At 47.9% G+C, this 23,078-nt stretch overlaps 1 protein-coding gene across 1 annotated transcript; it reads right to left on the reverse strand.

Annotated features, from left to right (window-relative positions):
• Nucleotides 1–1,885: 1,885 nt before the first annotated feature.
• GTPBP1 (GTP binding protein 1) lies at nt 1,886–21,891 on the reverse strand. Its single transcript, XM_010566523.1, has 12 exons — nt 21,652–21,891; nt 15,937–16,048; nt 13,219–13,399; nt 11,825–12,173; nt 11,258–11,381; nt 9,170–9,284; nt 8,558–8,702; nt 8,234–8,416; nt 7,294–7,429; nt 6,533–6,711; nt 5,821–6,018; nt 1,886–4,198 (listed from the first exon to the last, which is right to left on the reverse strand). The coding sequence occupies exons 1-12, from the start codon at nt 21,841–21,843 to the stop codon at nt 4,106–4,108; spliced, it is 2,007 nt and encodes a 668-aa protein (XP_010564825.1). The 5' UTR covers nt 21,844–21,891; the 3' UTR covers nt 1,886–4,105.
• Between the last annotated feature and the right edge of the window lie 1,187 nt (nt 21,892–23,078).

Raw genomic sequence — 23,078 nt, forward strand, 5'->3', positions numbered from 1 at the left:
TGTTCTGGGGTAAAACCCCCTGGAGCCACAAGTAAGAGGTCACCCTGGGGGGATTTATGCTCTTCTCTAGAGGACAGTGCTGATTTTAGAGGCCTCACGATGCCGACTGCGTGAGGATCCCCAGGAAGGCATGTTGAGGTTATGTGTGGTTTTTCAGCCCCCAAATTCTGTAGCAAATACCCAGGCAGCTGCCTCTTGCCAGTAGCAGCTTGCAGCATTTCTGTAACGCTTTCCTGAGCTGCAAAGGAAAAGAGGACACATAAAACTGCTGCTTCAGCATGGTGCATCTCTGCCCAGGGCTATTTAGGCAGAGGATGAACCTGGGGAGGCAGGAGAAATGTGAAACAGCTGTCAGAGCAGCTTTCCCTCATTTACTCCATTTCCCTCCTCTATTCTCTCTCCTTCTCCGTTTGCCCTACACATGTGTTATGAATTAGCCCTGCAGAAACAGATGGTTACAGGCAGGCGACAAGTTTGTATTTGATGCTGTAGCCTGTTGCAAATGCTGCACTGTTTTGTTCCTTTTTATTTTTTAATCAACAGATTGTAATTTATGCCTATGCAAGAAAAAAAAAAGACCAAGACAAATAAAATATCAAAACTGCTGTGTTTTGCAGGTGAATTTGCTGATGGGAATGATATACAGCTAGTAGATAGAAGAACTACAAGAATAGCTTTGTCTATGTGTTCTCAGGGCAAATCCTTATTTTCCAGCCTGACATCCTCACTCTAGGGTCAGCAGTTTCCACCTTGTCATTGAGCAGGCTCTGGGATGCAAAAACTGCTTGGAGCAATGATGAAAACAAGGCTTACTCTTTAAGAACTCTAATTGCTTGGGACTTCAGTGACTTCTAGTAGTTGACAGACCAGGACTGTGACCTCCAAGCTGTCCCTGGGCATTCGTCCATCCTCTGCCTTATCCTGGGCATGAGCAGAGCCTGGCTTGGCCCTGAGGAGTGGCAAACGAGGCTGGGGCAGCAGGGATGGCAAAGACAAAGCCTGACAAACCACGACTAAGGGTAGCTGCAGGTTGCTCTCTTTTCCTTACCATGGGCACATGGCTGTCCCAGCACAGGGAGGGAAACAGAAGAATGGGGAGGGGGACCAACAGAAAAAACTTATCTGGACAACAAATGGGAAGGGGTGGAGTATTGGATGCTCAGGATGAAGGGCTCAAGCACAGACAGGAGCAGAGGGGTGAGCACACCTCCAGCATCTCTGCTCCCCGCAGGTGTCCGTAGCATCTGATACACCAGGAGTAGTGGGGCTGGGTGGGTCTTCGCTCAGGCTACCACCAGCTCCCAGCCCAACACTTACCTGTGTTAGGAAAGGGTGGTGCAGGGCAGAAAAAGCCTTCGTGACCCTCCAAGATGAACCTAGGAGGCAGGAGAAGGCCCATTCCACACCCTGAAAAGTCCTCCTGTATTTACAGAAAGAGGTGAGGTGCACATCACTGCAAGGGCCCAGGGAGCACAAGCTTATGCAGGGAGTGGAAGTGCTGTGCTAAAACTGCATCCTCTAGCAAAGTGTCTCTGATTGATCAATTGACAGAGCTGGCCCCAAATGATTTGCTGTAGCAGCTCTTGACACACGTACATACTTACACAGCACAGCTCACACCATGCAAACAATCTCATTTCACCACTCCACCACCGAGAAGCACTAAATCTTAGGCAGAGTAAAAGCTGTTGGGGCTGTGCAGAGGCTCACCGGCAGCGCTCCTGCAGCATGGCATACCTTCCCCTGCTGTCACTACGAACACAGCCTCCTCTCGTAGCCAGCAAAGGAGCACAGTGCCAGGCAAAAACTGCTTGGTGTGGCTTTCAGCATTAAAGCTGCAAGCGCTGGTTTTTCAGAAGGACAAAAAGCAACAAGACATACTTTAACTTGGAACAAACTTTTTTAAAATTTATTTTATAGATCACACCAGCCTGAGTGATCTTTGAATGCTGGTCACAAAAGAGAGATCACACCACCTCCTTTGCACGAACTGAAGTAAACCCTCTTCCAGTCTCGGCAGTGTCTCCTTCATTTGGAGCACAAGGAATGGAGAAAGAGAAAACCGCCTGGAGCTCTCTGCTCCCCTCAGAAGCAGAGGGCAGTGAACTCAGATGCAGTTTGATGCTGCTACAGGGCCAGAAGACAAACAAACCAGGCCCTCGTGCCCTGCTTAGCCACACTTCACACCCCCTCACAATGCGGGTGCTATTAGTGTTGTAGCCGCCTATAGTTCCTCCCTCGACAGGAGAGTGCTGGTATTTAGGCACATAGCTTGGAAAGGACTGTCTGACCTCCCCCTTCCACTCACGCTCGGGCCACTGCAGTCTCTAAGGCAAAGTACCCTCATCTCTAAACCACATTCCTCGCCTCTCCCATGCTGCTTAATGCTCTTTGGAGTGCTGGTGTCGGTGTCGGGAGATGCGCTCTCCCCCCTTTCCCGAGCCTACTGTCTCTCAGTCAGCTTGAAAGCCTACCTCGAATCACAAGGGGAACGGGACTGAACTCCACACAGGTGCCACAGAGTGAGAACCAGGAACAACCCACTAAAGGAGGGACAGAAACTTTTCAGTCTCCCTCTAAATAAAATAAAAGTCCTTCATTGGAGGAGGAAGCCCTCACAGAAAACTGAAGCTGACCGCACCTGCTGGGGAGAGCAACAATTTGCTGAGTATGCCACCTCCTCTCTCAAAATGCTACCACACTCCCACAGCTCACCACAAACCGGCAGAGGATAACAACTCCTGTCCTCATGGGAGCCAAGCGAAGAGGCAGGGTTAGAAGCGAGATCAACATAAACAGGGAATTGATCGCTTGCACAACCCATGGTTAAAAAACATGATAACAATAAAGTTAATTCATAGACTGTCCTTGCAGGGCCTTCCTGGAGAAGCCAGAATTTGTCATTAAAAAAAAAAAAAACAAACTTAAAAAAAATTAAATGAAAGTCAGAAAAATTACCATGTACTTCCAAACCTGAAAGCACTTCGCTAAGTTGGGTACCAATCCATCATTGCCCTCCTTGGCCAAGAGGGGAGAAGACAAATCCTACCTCTGCCATGGCAAAGTTTGGCCAGTGAGTTCCAGAAAAGATCTGGGAAATCTTGGAGTAAACAAAATCAAGGGGAGGTCATGTTTGCCTGGTGTCTCTGTTCCAAAGGTGTATTACCACCTCTGATCTCTGTCCGTTGAGGTGAGAAGGCTTTCTCTGGCTCAAGGGACGGACCAAGTGTTCCTGCACTATATTCTTAATACTGTCAACTGAGTTGCCGCAGCCTTGAGAGGCAGGATGGATTTGCTCCAATGTGCGCTGAACAAACAATAGGAAAAGCAGCATGATGGGAAGGGGAACAGGATGGGCAAATGACTGCCCATTTAATTCTGTCTCTAACTGAAATCTTAAGTGCTATCATCATTGTATTTGAGAAGGATATTCAGTATAGGATTCCTCAACATCAAGAACTGCTTTCCAATGTTTCCCTCTTAGATCTCCAACTAATGAACTTTCTTACCACTCCTTCAAACTTCAGTCACTAGAACATTAAATTAAACCCACTTAGAAATAGTTTAAGATGGAGGGAATCCAGAAACATTATTTGGCACGGGGCCACAGTGGTGAGGAAACAATGCCCTATGGAGCCATCCTAAGCAACATGTTTTAACCTTTGCAAGTCTGAAATTACAGGCGGTTGATAACCCCTGGATCTGAGACAGCAAATAGGAGGAGAGCAGCAAGTCCTGTGGACAGAATGGGGTGAGGGAGGAGGGAGGCAGCTAACTGGCTCTTTGCAGTTCTATCCAGGCTCTCCTCTCATCTTCATGCACACAAAATATAATAAAAACTAATAAGAATAAAAACTAAGCCCATGATGTACAAAAACGTGTCAATAGGGGGAGGAGGAAGGTGTCAGTTACTCAGTTCTGTGTGTCTTATCACCTTCATTAGCTTATAAATTATGCTCCTCTCCATCGCTTCCTTCAGGGAGGAGGGACGATTCTTCTGCAGCCAATCAGCTGGGATGGGTTTTGGTTTAAGCTGCTCTGGATCTTTTGGATAAGAAATGAAGGGAAGGGGAGGAATTCCTCAGAGGGAGGAGGTGTAAGAAATTCAGCAGCCACTGGCAGGAGTCACACAGGCTCCCTGAGACTTCACTTTATGGCGCTGACCCCCACGTCGCCGGCCTCCTCCTCCGACTTTTGACTGAAAAACAAGAAGATACACTTCAGTGCGCAGTGACCTCTGAATCAGAACATCTACACAGCAGGAGTTCAGATGGATTACACACACATCCAGACAGCAGGAGGGCAGTTGTGACTGATCAGCTTCCTACCACTGCAGGAAGGAGATAAGGCAGACAAGCACAACATGAAGAAAGGAGGAGAGACAGATACACCATGAAGTTCAGCCCTTCAAAGCTGGGGAGGACCTGCTTTCCCAATTTTCTGAACGCTTCACTCCCATGAAACTCAGCAGGTGCCATGGGGCTCAGTACCTGAGAAATCGAAGCCTCAGGCTCCCTTGGCTTTGTGCAGAATGGAAGGAGAACCCCCCGCCACCCTGCCAGGGCTCTCTTGCTAACCTGACTCTGTTCCCAGCCTCAGGCCAGCAAGCCCACTGTTCTCTTTTAAAGCAGCCAAATACCTTATTGCCCTCGCGGATGTGGGGCTCTTCATCCAGTGCAGGCTGAAGGGAAGCAGCAAGGAGAGAGAGGCAGAGGTAAGCAAGAACAAAAGCAACACAGAGTCTCAGGGGGAGGGACGAAAGAAAAAGCAAGATGGGACCCCTACTTACAACCACAGTGACGCTACAACAAGACAAGGAGGAGATAGGGGATCAGTAAGAAGCCACAGGATATGCAAAGGGAGAGAACCCCTGCCAGAGGGCCCTCTTTCAGCAGCCAGCCTGGCTCAAGAGGGTGAGATTTGACCAATGGCAACTAAGATAGCTAAAATTAAGAGGGGGAACACTGACCAGGTCTCTTGACAGAGTCAGTTCCTGAACCTTTCGCTTTTTAGATAAATACACCAAAAGGAGAAGACCTTTCTCCTATCAGTAATAAAGCTGATAAATAGCTCCCAAAGCCTGCAGTTAGAATTGAGTTTCTGCTCCTTTCAGACCAGAAAGGCTAGGTATCCTTTCTTAGAAGAACTAAGCTAAGAAGTCCTAACCAACAAAACAACCTGGATAAATTTCTCTAGAAAGATAAGCCTTTCCTCCCCCTTGGACGTCTCCATCCTCCCTCCCTGACAGGGCAGACGACCTGTGTCTGATACTACTGCTTAGGTTGTAATTTCTCTAGTGTAGGGATGTTCCACCTCTCATTCAGACAGCAGAGACCCATTCTGTGACTGGTTGTTAGATGTTTCACTGGTTCAGCTACTGGGTATATGGAGATGCTTCTTCACCGTGAGCGCAGTCAAGTAGCAAAACAGGTTGCCAAGGGAGGTTGTGCAGTCTTCCTCCTTGGAGGTTTTCAAGACATGACTGGATAAAACCCTGAGCAACCTGGTCTGACCTCACAGCTAATCCTATTTAGAGCAGAAGGTTAGACTAGACGCTTCCTGAGGTCCAACCTGAATTGTACCAGGATGATAAGCTGCTAGCTGCTGAAAGGTCAGCCATGAGGAGTCATCTAGTCATCAGAAAATTTTGATTTCTGCTGTGAGACTACTTATATTTCTATTTGTTTCTCTTGCACGTTGAGTCCTAAGGTGAGTTCAAGGGTATGAGGGGAGAATGCTTGTGCTTTAGAGTGCCCTTCCTCCAACAGATGAAACCAGAATGCAAACAGCTAGGACAGACATGATATTTTCCTCACTCACCAAAGGTTGCAGAGCAGTAGGTGTCAGTGGCGCTGCGGCTGTCGAGGGGGCCTCGTCCCCAGCTGGTGGGCCCCCAGCTGCCGTCCCAGCTGGGGGAACACCATCCTCTCGTTTTGTAACAGCTCCCTTCTTGGTTGACTGCATCTTGATCTGCTGTGGCTTGGAGTTCATTGGCGAGTTATTGGTGGTCTGGAGTAACTGCAAATTACAAAGGGAGAGGCCAAAATCAGCATTAAAACAGCTAGGCCAATATGGCAAGGCTCAATGCTGCTTTTTAACAACAAGTTTTGAGAGAACTGATACCAATAGCCATCAGGGGAAGAATGCAGCAGCAGCTGTTCAAAGAATCAAGGCCTCTGAGCTGCCCTTAAGAACCCTGACAGGGTGGAAAGGGCCACCCGGCTGAGGTGGCACTTAGGCCTCCTCAATATGACTTGAAGAGACCAACTAGAAGCTGTCAGAAAGAGACCAAACTGTAAGAACCAGAGGTGTCTGGCTCATCCCCCACCTTCACACTCCCTCATTCACACCAGCTAAAGACCCACCACACGACAAAACACATTGGTCATCTGCAACCCATGCCAGAGCTGACGTTTGTGATTGAAAGACGGCCTTTTTCCTCAATTTTCCAGAGCTATCTGGATTCTCCTGCTGGCTTCTCAGCACCAAAAGTAGCTAATGGGCAAAAAAAGTCGGACTCTTCAGCCTTTACCTTAGTGATGGTACCCACAGCTTTGGTGCGTCCTTCACGGAAGACCAGACGCTGGTCTATATGCAAATATTCCGGGGTTTTGATGAAGCGAAAGTGCACTGTGGCTTTGTCCCCCGTCCGCAGGCAGTCTTTGTCCATGCTGAGAATTGTGGCCGTCTGACGGATGCTGCCACAATGCACTGTGAATGTAATGCACAAAGGCTTTCAACAGCCAGTGCCATTAGTGGAATAAGCTTCAGACAGACATCTAAGGCTGCTCTTGCTACCCTACAGCTAACAGCGCCGAGTCTGGAACGTAAAAATCTACTGTGTACCAAAGACTATACAGGTCACATGGCTGCCCTTGTTCAGTCCTCAAAAAGAAAACACATACAACCTAGAACAGTTGCCTTCGAATGGAGACTTTCTTGAAGCATCCTCAACAGAATCCTACAGGCCAAGCAGCTGGGCTAGAGGGCAGGACCTCAAATGAGGCTCTCAGTCAGCATTTGAAGCTGAAGAATCTTTGCACCATGGAGATCTGGCTCAGGCAGGCTCCACGTACACTTGGAGTCACACATCTCCTTTTTACCTACAGCTTTTGCCACTTTCCTCTGTCAGCTCCCTCCCCTCTCTCTAATGCACTGCTGGGAAAGGTCAAACCAGGAACTATGGCTTATATTCAGGCTGACAGAGCCATCAGGAAAAAAATGATCTCAGGCAAGAGCTGATATAAACTGTTATCACTGGGAAGAAAGATGAGACAACACTGAGACACATACCCATGGCCTGATATCGTGGGCTGATGGTGGTGGGATGATGGAGCACCAGAATCTCTGCTTCAAACTCCCATGATGCTTGTGGATTCAGGCGGGGTGACACCATTACCATGCCCTTCCGGATGGAAGAACGCTTGATCTGAAAAGCAGAGACACAAAAAACCTTAGCGTGATCCTCCAGGGAAGAAATTTGCTTCTCTGGCTAACTGCATCCAGAAGGATCCTAAGGGATTTCATAGATATAAACTCGTGCTCACCAAAAGGCGAAGCCAGAGCTGTTTAGCAGTATGTAATGCTGTTATGCAAAAGTTGCAAAAATCAAGTTCAGCTGAAGTTTCTAAGGACGCCTTAGTTATAGTGCTGGGAATGCTGGACACCGACACATAAGTTTTAACTCATCCTTTAAAAGCAAAACATACATCCTGGTTGCACATTACGCAAGCAGATGATCTCTTGAAAAGCATGATGTCTGTTAACACAAAACGGTAAGACTGAACACATGAAGTTTCGTATAGCTTAAACTATATCCCCTTAAAATCAGTGCAGCTTCTATTGACCTTTCACCAGAGGAATCGCATCAAATTTTGCTAATTTTTAAACCACAAATCATGCAGCTAGTCCTACAAGTTGTGAGAAATAGTGTAAATACCCTGCCTAGGCCACCCATGCAGTTGTGGCACAAGAGGAGACTCTTCTTGCAATGCCTCTGCTTTGTTATGCATCTCCAACACTATTCCTCATTACCTTGGGTCCCACTGCTATTACCTGGCAGCTGTCAGGTGGAGCAACCGGGACGTAGGACCTACAGAGGTTCTATGGGATTTTAATGCACTGTGAAGTGAGGCAGCTGAGGTTTGCAGCAGCAGTCTGATTGCAGCTGAACTCCCACACTAAAATTAGGAGGGTGGTTCCTGTTCTGGGAGTCCAGAGCAGATCATCTCACCTTTTTCAAAGCAAAGGAGGCAGTCTGGCCTCCCCGCACTTCTTTGACAGGCATTCTCTTGCGGTGGATGGACTTGACAGCAATAGGTAGGAAGTTGCCAAGGGGATCTGGCCCCAGCAGCAGGGTGTCATTGAGCTTGATTAGACCTCTCAGTGTCGTTCCAGACACAACTGTTCCTACACCCTATGCCAAAAAAGAAAAAACAGTAATTGGGGTTACTTGACCGTGCTAGCAGAAGAGCTCTAGAACTCTCCTCTCTAGGGAAGATGCCTCTTCAACCTGAAAGAAGGAGCAGACAATTCTTCCAAATACCAGGCCCCTTACCGGGACAGAATAAGTGTCATCTATCTGGAATTCTGCCGGCTCTTCTTCCCTGTAACTGGTCCGTGGAGACAAGAGATTAAGAAACATCTTCAGCAAATCTAGGTTCTCCCCAGTGACATTTGAAATCTGGAAAATTGGGCACATCCTGTAATGGAAAATTGATAAAAATGGAGTTAGTTCACCTCCCTGCCTGGAATTCCACGTGTGGGGAGACAGCCAAAATCTTGGGACTGAATTCAATACACAGTGCTAGGAAGGGAGAGCCTGGCAAGCAGTCAGATGCACAACACCCCATGTTTGAAAACCTGCAACATTGCCTCTGCCTTCTAATGACATTCAGGAATAGGTAGGTGTAAGTAAGGTTCCAGGACTGAAGGAAGCCGAATACCCTGCCATCTTCTGCAGACTGCCCAGAAGCAGCCTCTCATTTCTGTCTCAGAGAGAGGAACACAAGCAGGTCAATCTCCGAATCAACACATTCTTATGGAATCAACACACCACATGGCAGATGCAACCTTCACACATCTAGACAATGGGACTCTCTTTCTGAATCTTCTCACCCAGTCTCCAAATAGGATCGAAAGAGAAACGACTCTCCTCTACTCCCGTTACCTCTCTGAGCTGAAGTTGGAGGCTGTTACAATGACATCATCCTTGCTCTGAACCAGCACGGGAATCTTCCTGCACCCTGGGGACTTCAGCAGTCGCTGTAACAGCTTCAGGGTTTCTTAAAGGGTGAAATGAATATTGTTAGGGCAGCATCTCCCGTCTTTATAAATCACTTTTGTGGGGTCTCTCCCCGAAGGGATACTGGCACTCTTGCCACAAACAGACAGGAGAAGATGGCTAAAGGTGTGTGAGTGAGACTGAGTTTGCCACAGCCCAGGTGGGACTTAGGAGCCATTCCATCTTCCATTTCATGCCAGCTAGCCTGCTGCCAAGCGACACCATACATGAACAGACACTCACATGTTTGCATCTACAAGTGCAATGCTGTGAAGTAGACATTTTATAGCTGTCTATTAAGTAGCTTTAAGCAGTTACAAGGTATTAAGCAGTATACAAGGTATCCTCTTCCTGTGAAGGATTTTTCATATTGAATTCAATGAAAACTAGCAGCACTCAGGAATTGAAATATCTGAGAATGTGTGAATTAGAAATCATTTTTGACCAAACAATCCTCAACACACCTTCCCTGGCAATGAACCTGCCCTAGAAGGTTAGAGAAGCATGAAAGAGGTAAAGATCACCATCACAGAGTAGGACAGTGTAGGTGGACCAGAACCAGAAATAAGTATTTTGGGACAAATCTCATGGCTCCCAACTTTGATCTTTTGCCTCTTTTCAGTTTATTTTCTAAGTTTCATACCTATCAGCCAGCAGGGGCATTACCTGATGCACTAGCATCAGTCTCCTGCAAAAAGCCTTACAATAAATGAGGGGAGAAAAAGGGCTAGTAGGGGCTTAAAAGAGCAAATCATTTATATGCTACAATTGTCATCCAATTAGATGGTTTTTGTGAACAAATGATTGCCTACAGGAAAGTAATGTTTTGCATACAGAAACACAAACATCTAATCATGCCATCTGCTCTTCACAGACACACTTGAGCCAAATCTTGTGTCTATTTAATTTAAACAGAACATGACACAGGAGTGGCTTCTCCCAAGAGCAGCTCTTCTCTCCTCACCCCGAGCCAAACATTCTCCTTCCTTCCCAGTTATTATCTTACAGTCGGGCCTTACATTTATTTGTCAAACATCTATTATAGAGACATTTAGATTATCTTCTGATCCTATGCGTCTGTTTACCCGAAACATATTTAGGATTTTTACAATAATAAACTAACCGCAGACAGTACTGGGAGCATTCACTTTCCCAGTTCTTAGGGCTGATTATCAAATAAACCATTGCTCCAATTAATCACATCATGTTCCTGAAGGTGTGAGAAACGCATCAAGGGGATTTTAAAGGTAAGAGTTAGTCACAGCCTGAAAAAACGTTAAGCATAGGTTAAAGGGACACTGCTGGGGTTAGAGGTGCTGCTTTAACTGCTGCTGAGCAAAAAATCCAGTAGCTCCTGCTGCTTACTGCCATCCCCACTTGTGTCTAGCCCAGTCCTGCTACCATAGCCCACATATGCAGCTGCTTTGAACCACGATTTATTAAGGTTTGGTTGGTTGTTCAGACAGAGGAAGGAGCTGCTGTAGTTATGCCAGCATACCTGAGAAGCGCCCAGGTGAGCAGGATGTAAAAAGCAGCTGCCCCTTCACCTAGCGGCTGCCAGAAAACAAGTTTGATCACAGCTTAAGATCACACTCAAACTGTGGGCAAGGAGGAAAGCAGCTTTCAAGAGAACTTCCAGACCTTCCCTCCAGGTTTAAACACCCAGAGAGAAAGCAAAGCCACAACCCCAACTGTGTGCTTCTCCCCTTAGAACTCAATTAAGCAAAACCCTGTAGCGAACACTTTTGGGTTGCCCAGCTGAATCCCCCAACTCGAGTAATTTTGAAATGGTGACTAAGAGTGAACTGCCTGCAAAATGGGCAGGGGAAAAGGATACACTTCTGGAAGGTGTTTAAGATACAGTCAAAACCAGATAAAGCAGCTTTCCTGCAGCAGTAATTCCTCAACCGAAGCAGAGGGCAACAGCACATACGGAGGTAAGAAACAGCCCTGAAGAGAGCTCATAGGACTCACCTTGCAGGATGTTGGCAGGGCACATGTCAATCTTGGTCACCACAACGAAGACGGGAACGTTAAGTGCAAGCGCCAGGCCCAAGTGCTCCTTGGTCATTCCAACAATCCCAGCGTTACTGCCAACCTACACCAGGGATACAAGATAAGGTGATGGAAACACACCTCCTGCAGCGAGCTGGGTTACAGAGAGGGTCTCGTGTCAGACATGCAGTAGGCTGTGATTAGGTTGTAGACACGTCTTTGAGACTGTATGAGCAGACCCAGCTCATTTCAAATGCTGTTGGACACTGGCTAAGGACTCATTGATTTAGCAAGGTGTTCTGGAGTTTAGAAATCTTTCACTTTTCAAGAACCATACATCTTGGGCGTGTCTGAGACTGACAGTCCTGGGGCACTTGCCTCAGAGCCCTGGCTAGATATACACAGTGGCTGCTGCTCTCCACCTCTGGGAGATGTTGCCTCCCTCCACAACCCCACAGGGACTTTGCAATAGGAAGGAAGCTGAGACTGTTACAGCTGTGAGCAGCCCCGCTCCTACTGGTACCGTACATCTTTCTTGCTACCTACCATAAGCATGCAGAAGTCAGGTAAATGGCCAGTCATGCCAAAAACGGTGGTTTTCAGGTACTTTTCATGACCAGCCAGGTCAATGAAAGTAATGACCTTGGTGGATTTCTCACAGATCTTTGTCCATTCCAAGCTGCCACCGTGGCTGTCGGGCTTGTTCACCACGTTGCCCTCACTGTCGAAGCCCAAAATGTCATTGCCCACGCTGCTGGTGCGGCCTGACTCGATCTCATGCTTATGGCGGAAGAGCTTTTGCCGAGCAAAGCCTCGGCCATTGTCTAGTTCGCCATGTGTCAAGACACCTAGCAATGTGCTCTTTCCTGCATCCACATTGCCAACCACTGCTACCCTGGAGAGGAAAGGAAAAAGGAACCTGGTAAAATTTGATACCTGAAGAAACAAACAAGCAATCAAAAAAATCCCAAACACCACTGCTCCTGCTAATAACTAGCTTTTTCTCCCTAACCTTCAAAAAGAGATTAAAAAAATGTTAGACCTTCACAAGCAGAGCAGAGATTCACAGCTATTAGTTAACAGCAGAGATCCCACACTCTGGGGACTGGGATGTGGAAGACGGTGGAAACATGTCACTGGTGTCCAGAACACCATCAGCTGAACCCCACATGGCTTGATGCCATACAGAGTATCTCTCTTCCAACCCCTAGTCTCTGCAATCTAACATATACACTGTGGCAATTCAAAAGAAAGACTAAATCCCAACTTGGTCTAGAATACCTCTGCCTTTCTCACATTCCTCATCTTCCAAGAGCACCATGTGCTAGGGAGAGCACAGAAATTTAAATTACTGTTCCCAGAAAAGGAAAAGCTCAAACAAATGTTTTAGGGGAAAACACTCTCCTAGAGCAATCTTCTTCCTTGCGTCCAATAAAGGTGGCTATTATGGCTGTTGGCAAATGTTGGAAATCCATTCCATCCAGGTTTGGGCAGACTCTCAAGTCATATTACAACAAGCTATTATATGTCCATTAAAAGGTGACTTGGATCATCACAGTCTTGGAATAGAATCGAACCCTTAGTCAAAAGTATTGTATTCCAGCAGTATATGCACACACATATAGACACACGTACACATGTGACTCCCTGCTGGGACTCCAGCCCACAAAAGATCCCAAACTGCAAAGCTGTCACCTAGACAGCAACATCCCTCAGCTAAACACAGGCAAATCTCCACAAACAGTTTGTTCACAAAAGAGACAGCAACGACAACAAAAAGGTGATTTCATTAGCAAGGAGTGGTCAAGCTCGATTCCCTTTGTTGCATAGCTACAACACCCAGACTCGAATCAGCGTTGCTGGCTAAGCATCACGGCCTGCTCACACAGTAAAAATGCAGCTGGGCTGCTGACTAACCCTGTCTCCACCCGGCTCCTCACCTGACCTCCAGGAAGTCGTTGTCACCCACACGTTTCCGAACGAGGTAGTCGCGCACCTTGCCCCCTGCCTCCTGGTGCTCCCGCAGGAGGATCACATCTGCCTCGATCTGCTCTGCCATGCTCTTCAATGTGGCATATGATGCTTCCATGTCTGCCTCGCTCAGACCGTATTCAGTCCCATCTAGCGTGACGTTGAGGAGACAAAGGACAGTCGGTGAGCACCACCTTGCAACGGCCAGCAGCAATGTCATTCTGCCTGGGACTTTCACACCGATCAGGCTTTATATGTGGACTGGAGATGTCAGACATGTAAACAGAATAAGCACCCTTTGCCCATACTAAAAAAGGACGGTCTTCGCTCTAAGTCTTAAAAGATACTAGAAAAGCACCATCTTTCATCTAGCACCATCTTTCATCTAGAGGAGTTTTCTTCACAATTTCTACAAGCAAATACTTAGGGATAAGCAAGAAAGACACATTTCTGCCTAATTCCTTTACTTCACATGCTGAAGGTACTTTGCATGCAATATCCTTCAGTCTGATACAACATCTCCTCTCGCATTGCATTAAAGGGAGAAGCATTAACAAAAGGAAAGCTTGGACTGAAATATCACCACAATTAACCAGTGAATGTGGGACCAATTTAAACAGTCAGCTTATTTTATAAAGCCACATCCCAAGTGCACATTTTCTGCAAGTCTGGCCTGCACAGCAATTTCTTTAGCTCCCACATACTCCAGTTAAAACAATGTTTTTGGCATGTCTCACTGCCTTCGTCCTGGCACTTGAAAGAAATGCTGACAGCACATGAGGCCAGAAAAAAACAAGGAGGCACTGCTGCCTCTGAACAGCCCACCCAAGGAAAGAGCTGACAGTCAGAGCAAGCCAGTGGCAACTGTCTAGACAGTTTGAAGGCCACCACAGCTCTCAGCTTCTCTCCTAACCCAGGTGCAGAGGAGCTGTAGATTTCAGGCCAGAATCTCCTCTATGAATAAAAAAAATAATAAAAAACAACAAAAAAAGGTGGAGAGCCACATAGCACCTGGATGGCCAAAGCTATTGCTGTGCCCATATTCATGTGCATGGCTGACTCATCAGCTGGTAAGCAGTAACTGCAGTTTGCATGAACTAATCAGCATTTTAACTTACTACACAGCTCTACACAAGTAGAGTTGCTGGGTGATTTTCAGCCTAGCTCATAAGCTGGCTGAGAAGCTGGTGAGGAAAACAAAAAGCACCGCATCTGGGGTCTTGGTTCATAGAAGGGGAATGAGAAGTAGGGGGACAGGAGAGGGTAAGAGCCAAGGGACAAAGGGAAGGGTCACTACAGATGAAGCAGTGAGCTTCCTGGCAGTCTTCACTTGCTTCTCAGCCATCCGAGTTGGGTATCCATGATGATTGAAATCATAAACACTCAAAATGAATGAGAAGGAGCGACAGTGGCAGGGATATCAAGATTTTTTTGTTGACTATAGTTTCCAATTTACAGAAAAGATCCCCGCCTTCCTTGACTATGCAGCAACCCAAAATGAAGTCAGAAGTTTTAGCTCAAAATTTTAAGAAACAAATGCCTACTTCTAAGTACATCACTGCAACAACTACCAGTTAACACCCTCACAAGGTATCCTAGAAGAGAAAGCAGTTACTGGCCTGACTAGTTAGATCTCTGCAGCAGATGTGGTTATCCCAAACACCAAGGATTCAGACTACACGTGGGAAGCTCGCTTGGAAGCGAGAGCATTATCCCCATGATATTGGCTGCATGACCACTGGCCATCTAATCCTGGCTTCTCTTCTATGTTGGCTGCTTTGCAAGACACCAAGAAAACCCAAAAAGGAGACAGTTCTGAGGTAACGCTAGTCTCTCCCTCCATTATCTCAGCCAACCCTGGCACTGACAATCAGGGTTTTGTATTCTTCCCCAAACATAGTAACTAGTAGAATGTCTGATCCTAACAACTTGATATCCAGCAGATATCTAACATATTTGAAACATGCCTTTAGCCTTATGATAGCCATAGACAATATTTTGCATTCAGAAAAGAAATTTCAATTTCAAAGCAAGGCCATGTTCAATATTATTCTACCAGTGTCAGTTGCAAATATTCAAATTGTGAAAAAGAACAAAAAGGTAATCCATGCTAACTGCTAAAATCTGCAAAGGCAACTGACTGCAGTCACACCCGAGTTAATGTGACAGTAAAGGCCTCACGCTGAGAAAAAGAAAACCTTTCTCTCCATAGGACAGACATGCACCACACACTAACAAAGAAAGGCAGCAGCATACATTTTGGTTATCTGAAGTATCTCCAATACATTCCTGCAGGGTAAAAATATTGTTATTTACAAGGGAGAAGTGAACAAAACCAGACAGAACAAGACCTCCATCAGACACTGAGGACGTCTGTACTAAAACTGTTACTATCATTTCAGATCCTTTGTCTTTTCCCGGTGTGCCCAGACAACTCATGCTTTATTTCCAAAAAAGACTTGTATGATTTTGTACAAAAAAAGTATGTTTAGCTCCACTACATAAGACAGTTGCTGGCAGGAATAAAACAAAAGAATCTGTCCCACGTGTTCTGCTATACTTTATGGAGGTTTCCAAGTTATTCTGGAGACATAAGTACCAGCTTCAGCAGCAGTCCGGTTAGATGAACTAGGGTTTTCTTATAATTGTAATGTTTTTTGTTGTTTTCCTGTGGAAGCTATACTCACCTGATCCTTGACCAATGACATAGATGGTCTCCCCACATCCCTCATCAATTCTCTCTGACATCTGCCGGAGCAAACTGTCATACTGCTCTGAAGTTGGACTCACCATCACCAGCTGGAAAAAAGATTAAATATCCGATTGCAGATGTCAAGCAAACCATATCAAAACCAGCTTCAGTTATAATGACAATCAATTCATGTGCTTTATTGAAAGAGAAGGGCTCTTTTTCAAGGACCGCTTTCTGGTGGTTTGTTTTTGCTGTTGGTTTTTTTTAAAAACAGCTTTGCTGACAGCTATTTCCTTGTGACACTGTGGAAGGTTATTTGTCTGATTTCAGAGTTCATTTATGTTGGAAGATATACTTCAAAGAAAGTAAGAATACCAAGCATCTCATTTTGAAGTAACCAATGTTTAAAAGCCACATTTAAGTGAACATCCCACTTCTACTTCTGTGTAATACATGTTTCCATGCAAGGAAAACAGAAAGGGGAGGAGGTATTTTCTCCAAAGAAATTCCTTAGCGAGGTACTCCACAGTCTCCGCTGCACAGAGTGCTGCTGCTCCTCCAGAGCATGATGGAACAGCCAGAGGAAGCCAGCCAGACCTCACTGCAGAGCACACCTAGGCATCAAAACCTAAAGCATCTCGTAAGTCTTTCACACCCTTGATCTCCCCTTTTACCTTCTGAGGGGGCAGAGGGGAAGGAGAGAACATGAATAAGCGTTATTTTCAAATGCCTAACAAAACTTTAGGTACTTCATGCTACAGTGCTGAGAGACAGACATACAAAGCAGTTTGTATGAGTATATTTGAACGTTTCACCAGTGGAGACCTGCAGTTTTACAAACAAGCAGCTGTGTTACCAACAAGCTTTGACTGCAGTTATTGCAACAACCACAACTTCCTTTGCCCTTCCCTGCAGAGACATCAAGAGAAGGAAAAAGCAGACAGAAACAAAGCAGAAAATGAGGACAACAAGACAGTGCTTCAGGAAGGATTTTTGTTAGAACAGAACAGTGTAGCACCATTTCTTGCAAAAACCTGTGTCGCTCAGACAGTACAGCTGAGGATGCTCGCACAGAGTGGCCACAATGGTGTTGTGGCAGTGGCAGACCAAGGAGACCTTCATCAGCCGTTCAGGACCGACTGGCTACCTGCTCTCTGACTGCCTCCATGGTTACAAATCTGTTGGTGGCCAAGCATCCTGGTACAGTGGCTCAATAGCTGTTGCAATTGAGATACACATTTCTGCTAAAAAGGCACTTTCAGTAAGAGTTGTAAAGGCTATCACCTACTGATAGCCCTATGAGTAGGCAGGCCTGTGCCACGCTACAACACTCAATGAAATCCATACTTCCACTAGCTGTCCTTACATACACGTTCCAAAATCATGCCCAGAAAGATGTACTTCCCTTCACTATGCACTAAGGCCAGTCTGAAATCTGTGCTAGATTTGCCTAAAACATATGGTTTACAGCGGTTCACAATGATTATATCTTCAAGCCTGCCCAACATTCTCTGCTAACACAGCCTGACTTGCTAGCACAGCTAACACAATGTGTATTCAGGGAGTAACTACCTTGACCACCTACTACTACTACACAGTGGATGAAGACCTTTACTAGAAATCTAGTGTAAGGGAACCCAAAACCCCACAAATAACACTTAAGCAGCTTTCAAAACTATTGCAATGCTTGCATCTGGAAAACTGAAGCACAGACAGCAAGTGCTGGTTAGAAGGTTTAAGGCAGCCAAACCAAGTCTTTCTTCAAATGTTAAGGGTCACATAGAGCATGTATGTGTCTGCAAGGACTGGACAGCTACAAGAGAAAAAAAATCACCTTCACGCGCCTCTTTAGACACGTGCCCTACCTAAGCCTTTTAACTACTTGGCATGGTCTGCAAAGGGTAGCAAAGCACTCTGATCTGGAAGGCCACATGGTCTTTCTACTTCATGCTACAAAGGACTGAGTTTTGCCTTTATTAGTTGTTCTCTTGGTTTTGTTTTCTTCTTAAAGGAGACCACCGGATGTAAATGTATTGAGACGGAAATCAGCAACGCTTCAGAGGCTTGATCAGGACAGGAATGGAAGGCTGTGTGTTGATGTGCAGGGCTTGCTTTGCCCAGCAAGGACTTTCAGGAATTCCTGGAAGCACAGCAGACAGGCTCACTGTTTAGGCTAGTGCACCAGCACAGGTCAGGGACTCAGGAAGATCTATTAAATAGGCTGTCATACACATAAAAGATCAATAAAATAACAGGGGCCACCAGCGCAGAGGCACAGTTTCTTCAAGTCTCATCACCAGCTTCATTTTGCTACAAGTTCAAATGCTTCAGCAGTGCAAGTGGGCAGGGTGTTGTCTAAAGTACCAGGGGGCATTTCAGCTGAGCAGCTCACTGTAGCCTTTCTTCATGGTGCCAGGCAGGAGGGCTGGGGGCTCAAACAGCATGGTACCCACACACATCAGCTCAAAACACTGTTCTGCCATCCTGCTGCTTTCACTGCCATGCAAAGGTGCTGCTGAAGGGTGTTCCAGTGGTAGACTGCCTCCAGAGCCTACCCTGGGGCCACCGATGCTTACAGCTGATATGATATAGTGGGATGTCAAGAGAAGGATGCGTAGAACAAATAGCAGCTTTCATGGACCGCGCCTTCCAATGCCGTTCAGTATTTCTAATGCCTGCTTCTGCAACCCGCAGCCCCCAGCCAGTTTGGCAGTTTCCTGGGTCACTGCAAGACTTTACTTGCTGTTTTGAAGATCTCTTTAGCTAGCTCCCTGGACAGAGGGAGCCTGTTCTTTGCCACCTCCCTGGTTGGAGAGAGGCCCTCCATCTCGGCCTCCCTGCTTTTTTTGATTTTCACCTTTGAGCAATCCCCTCCACGCTTGCACTACATATTTGTGTTTTTCAGAGGTTTTCACAAAGTCAAAAATTTTCACTTTTGTTCTTTCCACTTTGCCAGGCATTGAGCAGTTAACAGTAGGAGCCACGTGGGTCTAGCAATCTCAGATTTCCTATAGGGCAAAAAAGTAACAACCAGTTATTCTTTTATTCTCATGACAGCAGAAGGAAATACATCTCACAAGTTTGAGATGCCATCTCTAAAGTCCCTTCCCAATCTCTGGGGAGAGGTGGCTTTTCCCACCTTTCCTCTGATCAGTTTTGGGATTAACAAACACCGGAGGTGGGTAATAGCTATAGCTGTCTGAGCTTACTCCAGGGGGACAAGTTGGACTGTGCCATTCTGCACTGCCCAACAGCAAGAGGCCATTGCATTAATTAACAGCAATTTCAAGACACTAGTGAGACTGAGCTCAGGCTACATCAGCACTACTACGGGCAGTCCTTATAAAAGAAGCATCCCATATCCATGAGGCAGACAAACCATAAAGATTAAGGGTAAACCAAATACTATGTGGTACGTAGTGCTGCTCTTTATTGGAATAACACAGCCTGACGTTTTGCATGGCTGGAAGGCCACCACGAGCCATTGTGAAGTCAGGGGAAAGGCACCTTCTGTAATGTCATATTTTGCTTTCTATGTCCTGTGGACACACACAGTTCAAGTGCTATTAATGTTCTGTTATCAATGTAGATGTAATATAAGTATCAGTTTCACTAATAGCCTTGCGTGATATGGTTTTGACCTGAAAGATGATTGCTACTGCAGTGTGTTAGTACTGAAGGGAAAACAAACACCCATTAAGATTGACACGATAACGAATTTGTGCTGATGAATGGAACTGTTTGCTTGACCAGCTGACGAGGTGTACTTGACAACCGAATCCCAAAGTGTTCCTCTCTAAAAAGAGCACACCTTACAATGAACACACTGGGGGAGGACTGGGAGAACAGCGAGGGGGTGGGTCAGACCAGGACAGAAGTAGCAACTAGCAAACAAACTGACTGCAGTGGGAATCACCATTTTAAGCTGGAACTGGAGGGCAGCAATTCAACTGGGAAGACAGACAAGATGGGGGGATAGGACCGGGGAGGGGGGACACATTAGCTACTGCATTCTCACCATATGGGATTGCTGTTTTGAGGACACAGCAGAAGACTAACTTGGAGAGATGGGGCAGAGATCACAGTCTTAGCTCTCATCCAAGATGGGGATGAATGAAAGGTCTAGGGAAAAGACAGCAGGTGTACACTGCTGTATAGAAAAGTAACTTGTAATAAAGGTCAAAAAAATGCTTACCTATCACCTCCACAGTGCCTGCAGATTTCTAGGAATGGAAGACAGGCTGACAACACAAATGGAGGTTGTGGGAGAAAAGCATTCCTCTCTCTTCGTCAGAGTTTTTGGTCAGGTTCCTGGCCATCAAGAATCGGTGACGCAGGCCTTGGCGTCCTCCTGGGCCCTCTTCCACATCAGCCACGTCCAAGACAGAGCACAGATCGATATTGGCATCCTGTATCAAAATCTTGTCCAGCTCATTAAGGCACGAACAGGTGGCTCAATAAATACTGCAGGTTTGATTTCTGTTCTTTACTTTCTTATAAGACATCTTAATACAGTACCACATTGTAAAATATCTGGTTATCCCCTCAAAAACAAACATTTCCACATCCACACACCACAATTCCTCTCTCTCTGTTTCTCCACGGAGGGCAAGAAAATCCAGGACTTTGGAACAACTCCAGCTGGAAGTGTGAAGAGGAGGGATGGCAGAAGAACAGGAAGGAAGCACCAGCTATGCTGACTTCTGGATCACATAATTACAAGTGGACAGAACCAAGTAATCAGGAGACTTTAGAGCAGGAGATGGTATCACAATACATGAAACCCTTGTCAGCAAAAGGTATACGGTTAAAGAGATCAGCCAATTGGGAAAAAATAGAAGATGGTGTGGAAAGGCAGCTAATGCAGTCTGTGGCGGGCTCTGGCATGCACGTATTACTACAATGTACCTTCCTGCAAGACGGAAATGAGAACGGATTCTGGCAGAAATAAGACCACTACAGTTTTGTCACTTGGATCCTAGAAAGGAACTGCACAAGGTGAACAAACCTTTACCTTTTCGTGTTGACTTAACCTGGTTTACAAGAGCAAGGCACCCTTGATGCCGAGCCCTTGTGCTCAAAAGTTACAAGCTCTGACCTGCTTTTAAGATTGTGAAGAAAGCCCCAGGAACTTGTATGACTGGCAGCAGAGATAACTACAGAGAACCATCGCAGAGGAAAAACGTTAGCGAGACGTTAAAGCAGCTGTCAGCTTCAAACCCTCCCTGCGCTTGCTGAGAGGATCCAACACCCGTTGCAGGTGCTTCCCCGGGGGAGCCGAGGAGGGGAAGGAGCAGGGAGGACAAGCCTGCCAGCACCCTCCTTCCCCGGCCAGGGCACTTCTCGCTCTCAGCTCTTCGTACCTCAACTTTAATACCGTCCTTCTCCCGGCCGCCTCCCCACGGCACGGCGGGCTCTGTCGCCCGGCCGGGCGATGTTGGTTCCCCCTCGGGGAACCAGCTCCAGTCCTCGGGGAAGCCCCTGAGGTGACACCCCCAGCCCGGTGAGGCAAGGCGGCCCCTGAGGTGAGGGGGAGCGGTGAGGAAAGGGGCTGGTCCCGCTGCGGCCGGGCCGGGGTGGGGAGGGAGGGCAGCCCCACGGGCAAGGCGGCTGCCAGAGAGAGGGCAGAGCGGGGCCCGGCGAGGTGATGGCGCTCGCCACCGCCCGACCCACCGCCCCCCTTCCCCTCACCTCGCCGGGTCGGGCCTACCTTACTGGTGAGGTCGATCTCGGGCTCGCCGTTGAGCGCCTCGCCGTCTTCGGCATCGAAGGCGGCGCGGAGGGGACAGGCGGCCGCCGCTACGCGAGGTCTCCCGCCCGGGGAACCGGGCTCCGGGGCGAACATACAGGCAGGCACCGGGGACCCCCCCATAGGGGATCGGCTCCGTTCCGCCGCCGCCATCTTCCCTGCCCCGGCCCTCCTTCCCCCACCCCCTCCCCTCCCCGCGCCCGCCCCTCCGCCCCGGGGAGGTGCGGCGGCCACGCCTCCCGCCCGCCAAGGCGGTGCCAGCCAATCACCGGCGGAGAAAGGGGGGGCGATTAGCCTGTAGCCATGACGACGGCGGGAGGGGTAGTTGTTATTCATGAGGGACGGCCACGCCCCCTCGAAGCGCGCGAAGCCAATAGGAGAACTACTGCCAGCTCGACCTGTTTTCTATATATACACACACAACAGAGCCCTCGCGACGTGTCCTGTGCTTTCTACCCAATAGGAGAGCTGAGGTGGTGACAAACAACCCTAAAGGCCAATCGGATAAGAAGGCTCGAGCGGCTGGGTGGGACACGGAAGGGCAGGGCCCGCCCTGATTAGGTGGGTACTCTCTCAGGCTGACCAATGAGAAAGAGGAGGTTTTTCACGGACAGTCGCGTAGGCCAATGGGAACGGGAAGGGAGCGCACCGGCTCTCCCTCCGAGCCGCGGGCCCGGCCGTCCCGTCTGAGGTGACGGGCGGCACCGAGCAGCCCGGAGGCGGGTGCCCCGGCGTTGGCGGCAGCTCTCACCCCTGGCTGAGGAAGCCGCCAGCTCCCGGGGGTCGGCAAAGGGTCCCCGCCGCCCCCTCAGATCTGACAGAAAGCCCCCACGCCGCCCCGCCCGCTCGCCGTGCGAACCCACGGTGAGGGGCAGGCCCGCCGGCAAGAGGCCAGCGCCACGGAAAGGAGCAAATCCCGCCCGCTGAGGGGGATTTTGCGGGCTGACGGGTGACCCCGAAGCGGCGGGGAAGCCGTCGGTCCTGTTCCTCCGCCGGTTCACGTATCCGCTCCTCAACCGCCGCAAGCTCCAGCTTGGCACAAAGGGAAGTCGGGGAGGGTTGATGTTTTATTCACCAGGCGGTAAACCGCTTCACTTGTCCCGGCTTATTTACCACAGCGTGAGACTCGACGCTCTTATTAATTAAGCAGCCGAGAAAAGAAAAAAAAAAAAAAAAAGAAGGGAAATTGAAGCTCAGGGAAATTAACTCGCTTAAGGTTATGCAGCAAATTAGCCGCAACGATCCCTGCCCGCCCTAAGCTGCACGCCGGGGCATTCCCCCCCGCCACCCCCGGGCAGCAAACCCCAGCCGGCTGCCCGCCCCCCCCGCCGCTCTTCCCGTCTCTCGGGACGTTTGGGAGACAAACCCCCCCAAAAAACCGACTGCCC

Source organism: Haliaeetus leucocephalus, unplaced genomic scaffold (assembly GCF_000737465.1).
Source record: "Haliaeetus leucocephalus isolate CR32 unplaced genomic scaffold, Haliaeetus_leucocephalus-4.0 Scaffold0, whole genome shotgun sequence".
Lineage (NCBI taxonomy): Eukaryota > Metazoa > Chordata > Aves > Accipitriformes > Accipitridae > Haliaeetus > Haliaeetus leucocephalus.

What these genes read in the sequence shown, in the direction of transcription:
- GTPBP1 (XM_010566523.1), bottom strand. Translation starts at nt 21,843, where the DNA reads ATGGCGGCGGCGGAACGGAGCCGATCCCCTATGGGGGGGTCCCCGGTG. An exon ending in TGTCATTGGTCAAGGATCAG is followed by an intron (nt 13,400 to 15,936) that starts GTGAGTATAGCT and finishes ACGTCACGCTAG; the next exon opens with ATGGGACTGAATACGGTCTG. An exon ending in CCCACGATATCAGGCCATGG is followed by an intron (nt 6,712 to 7,293) that starts GTATGTGTCTCA and finishes TTACATTCACAG; the next exon opens with TGCATTGTGGCAGCATCCGT.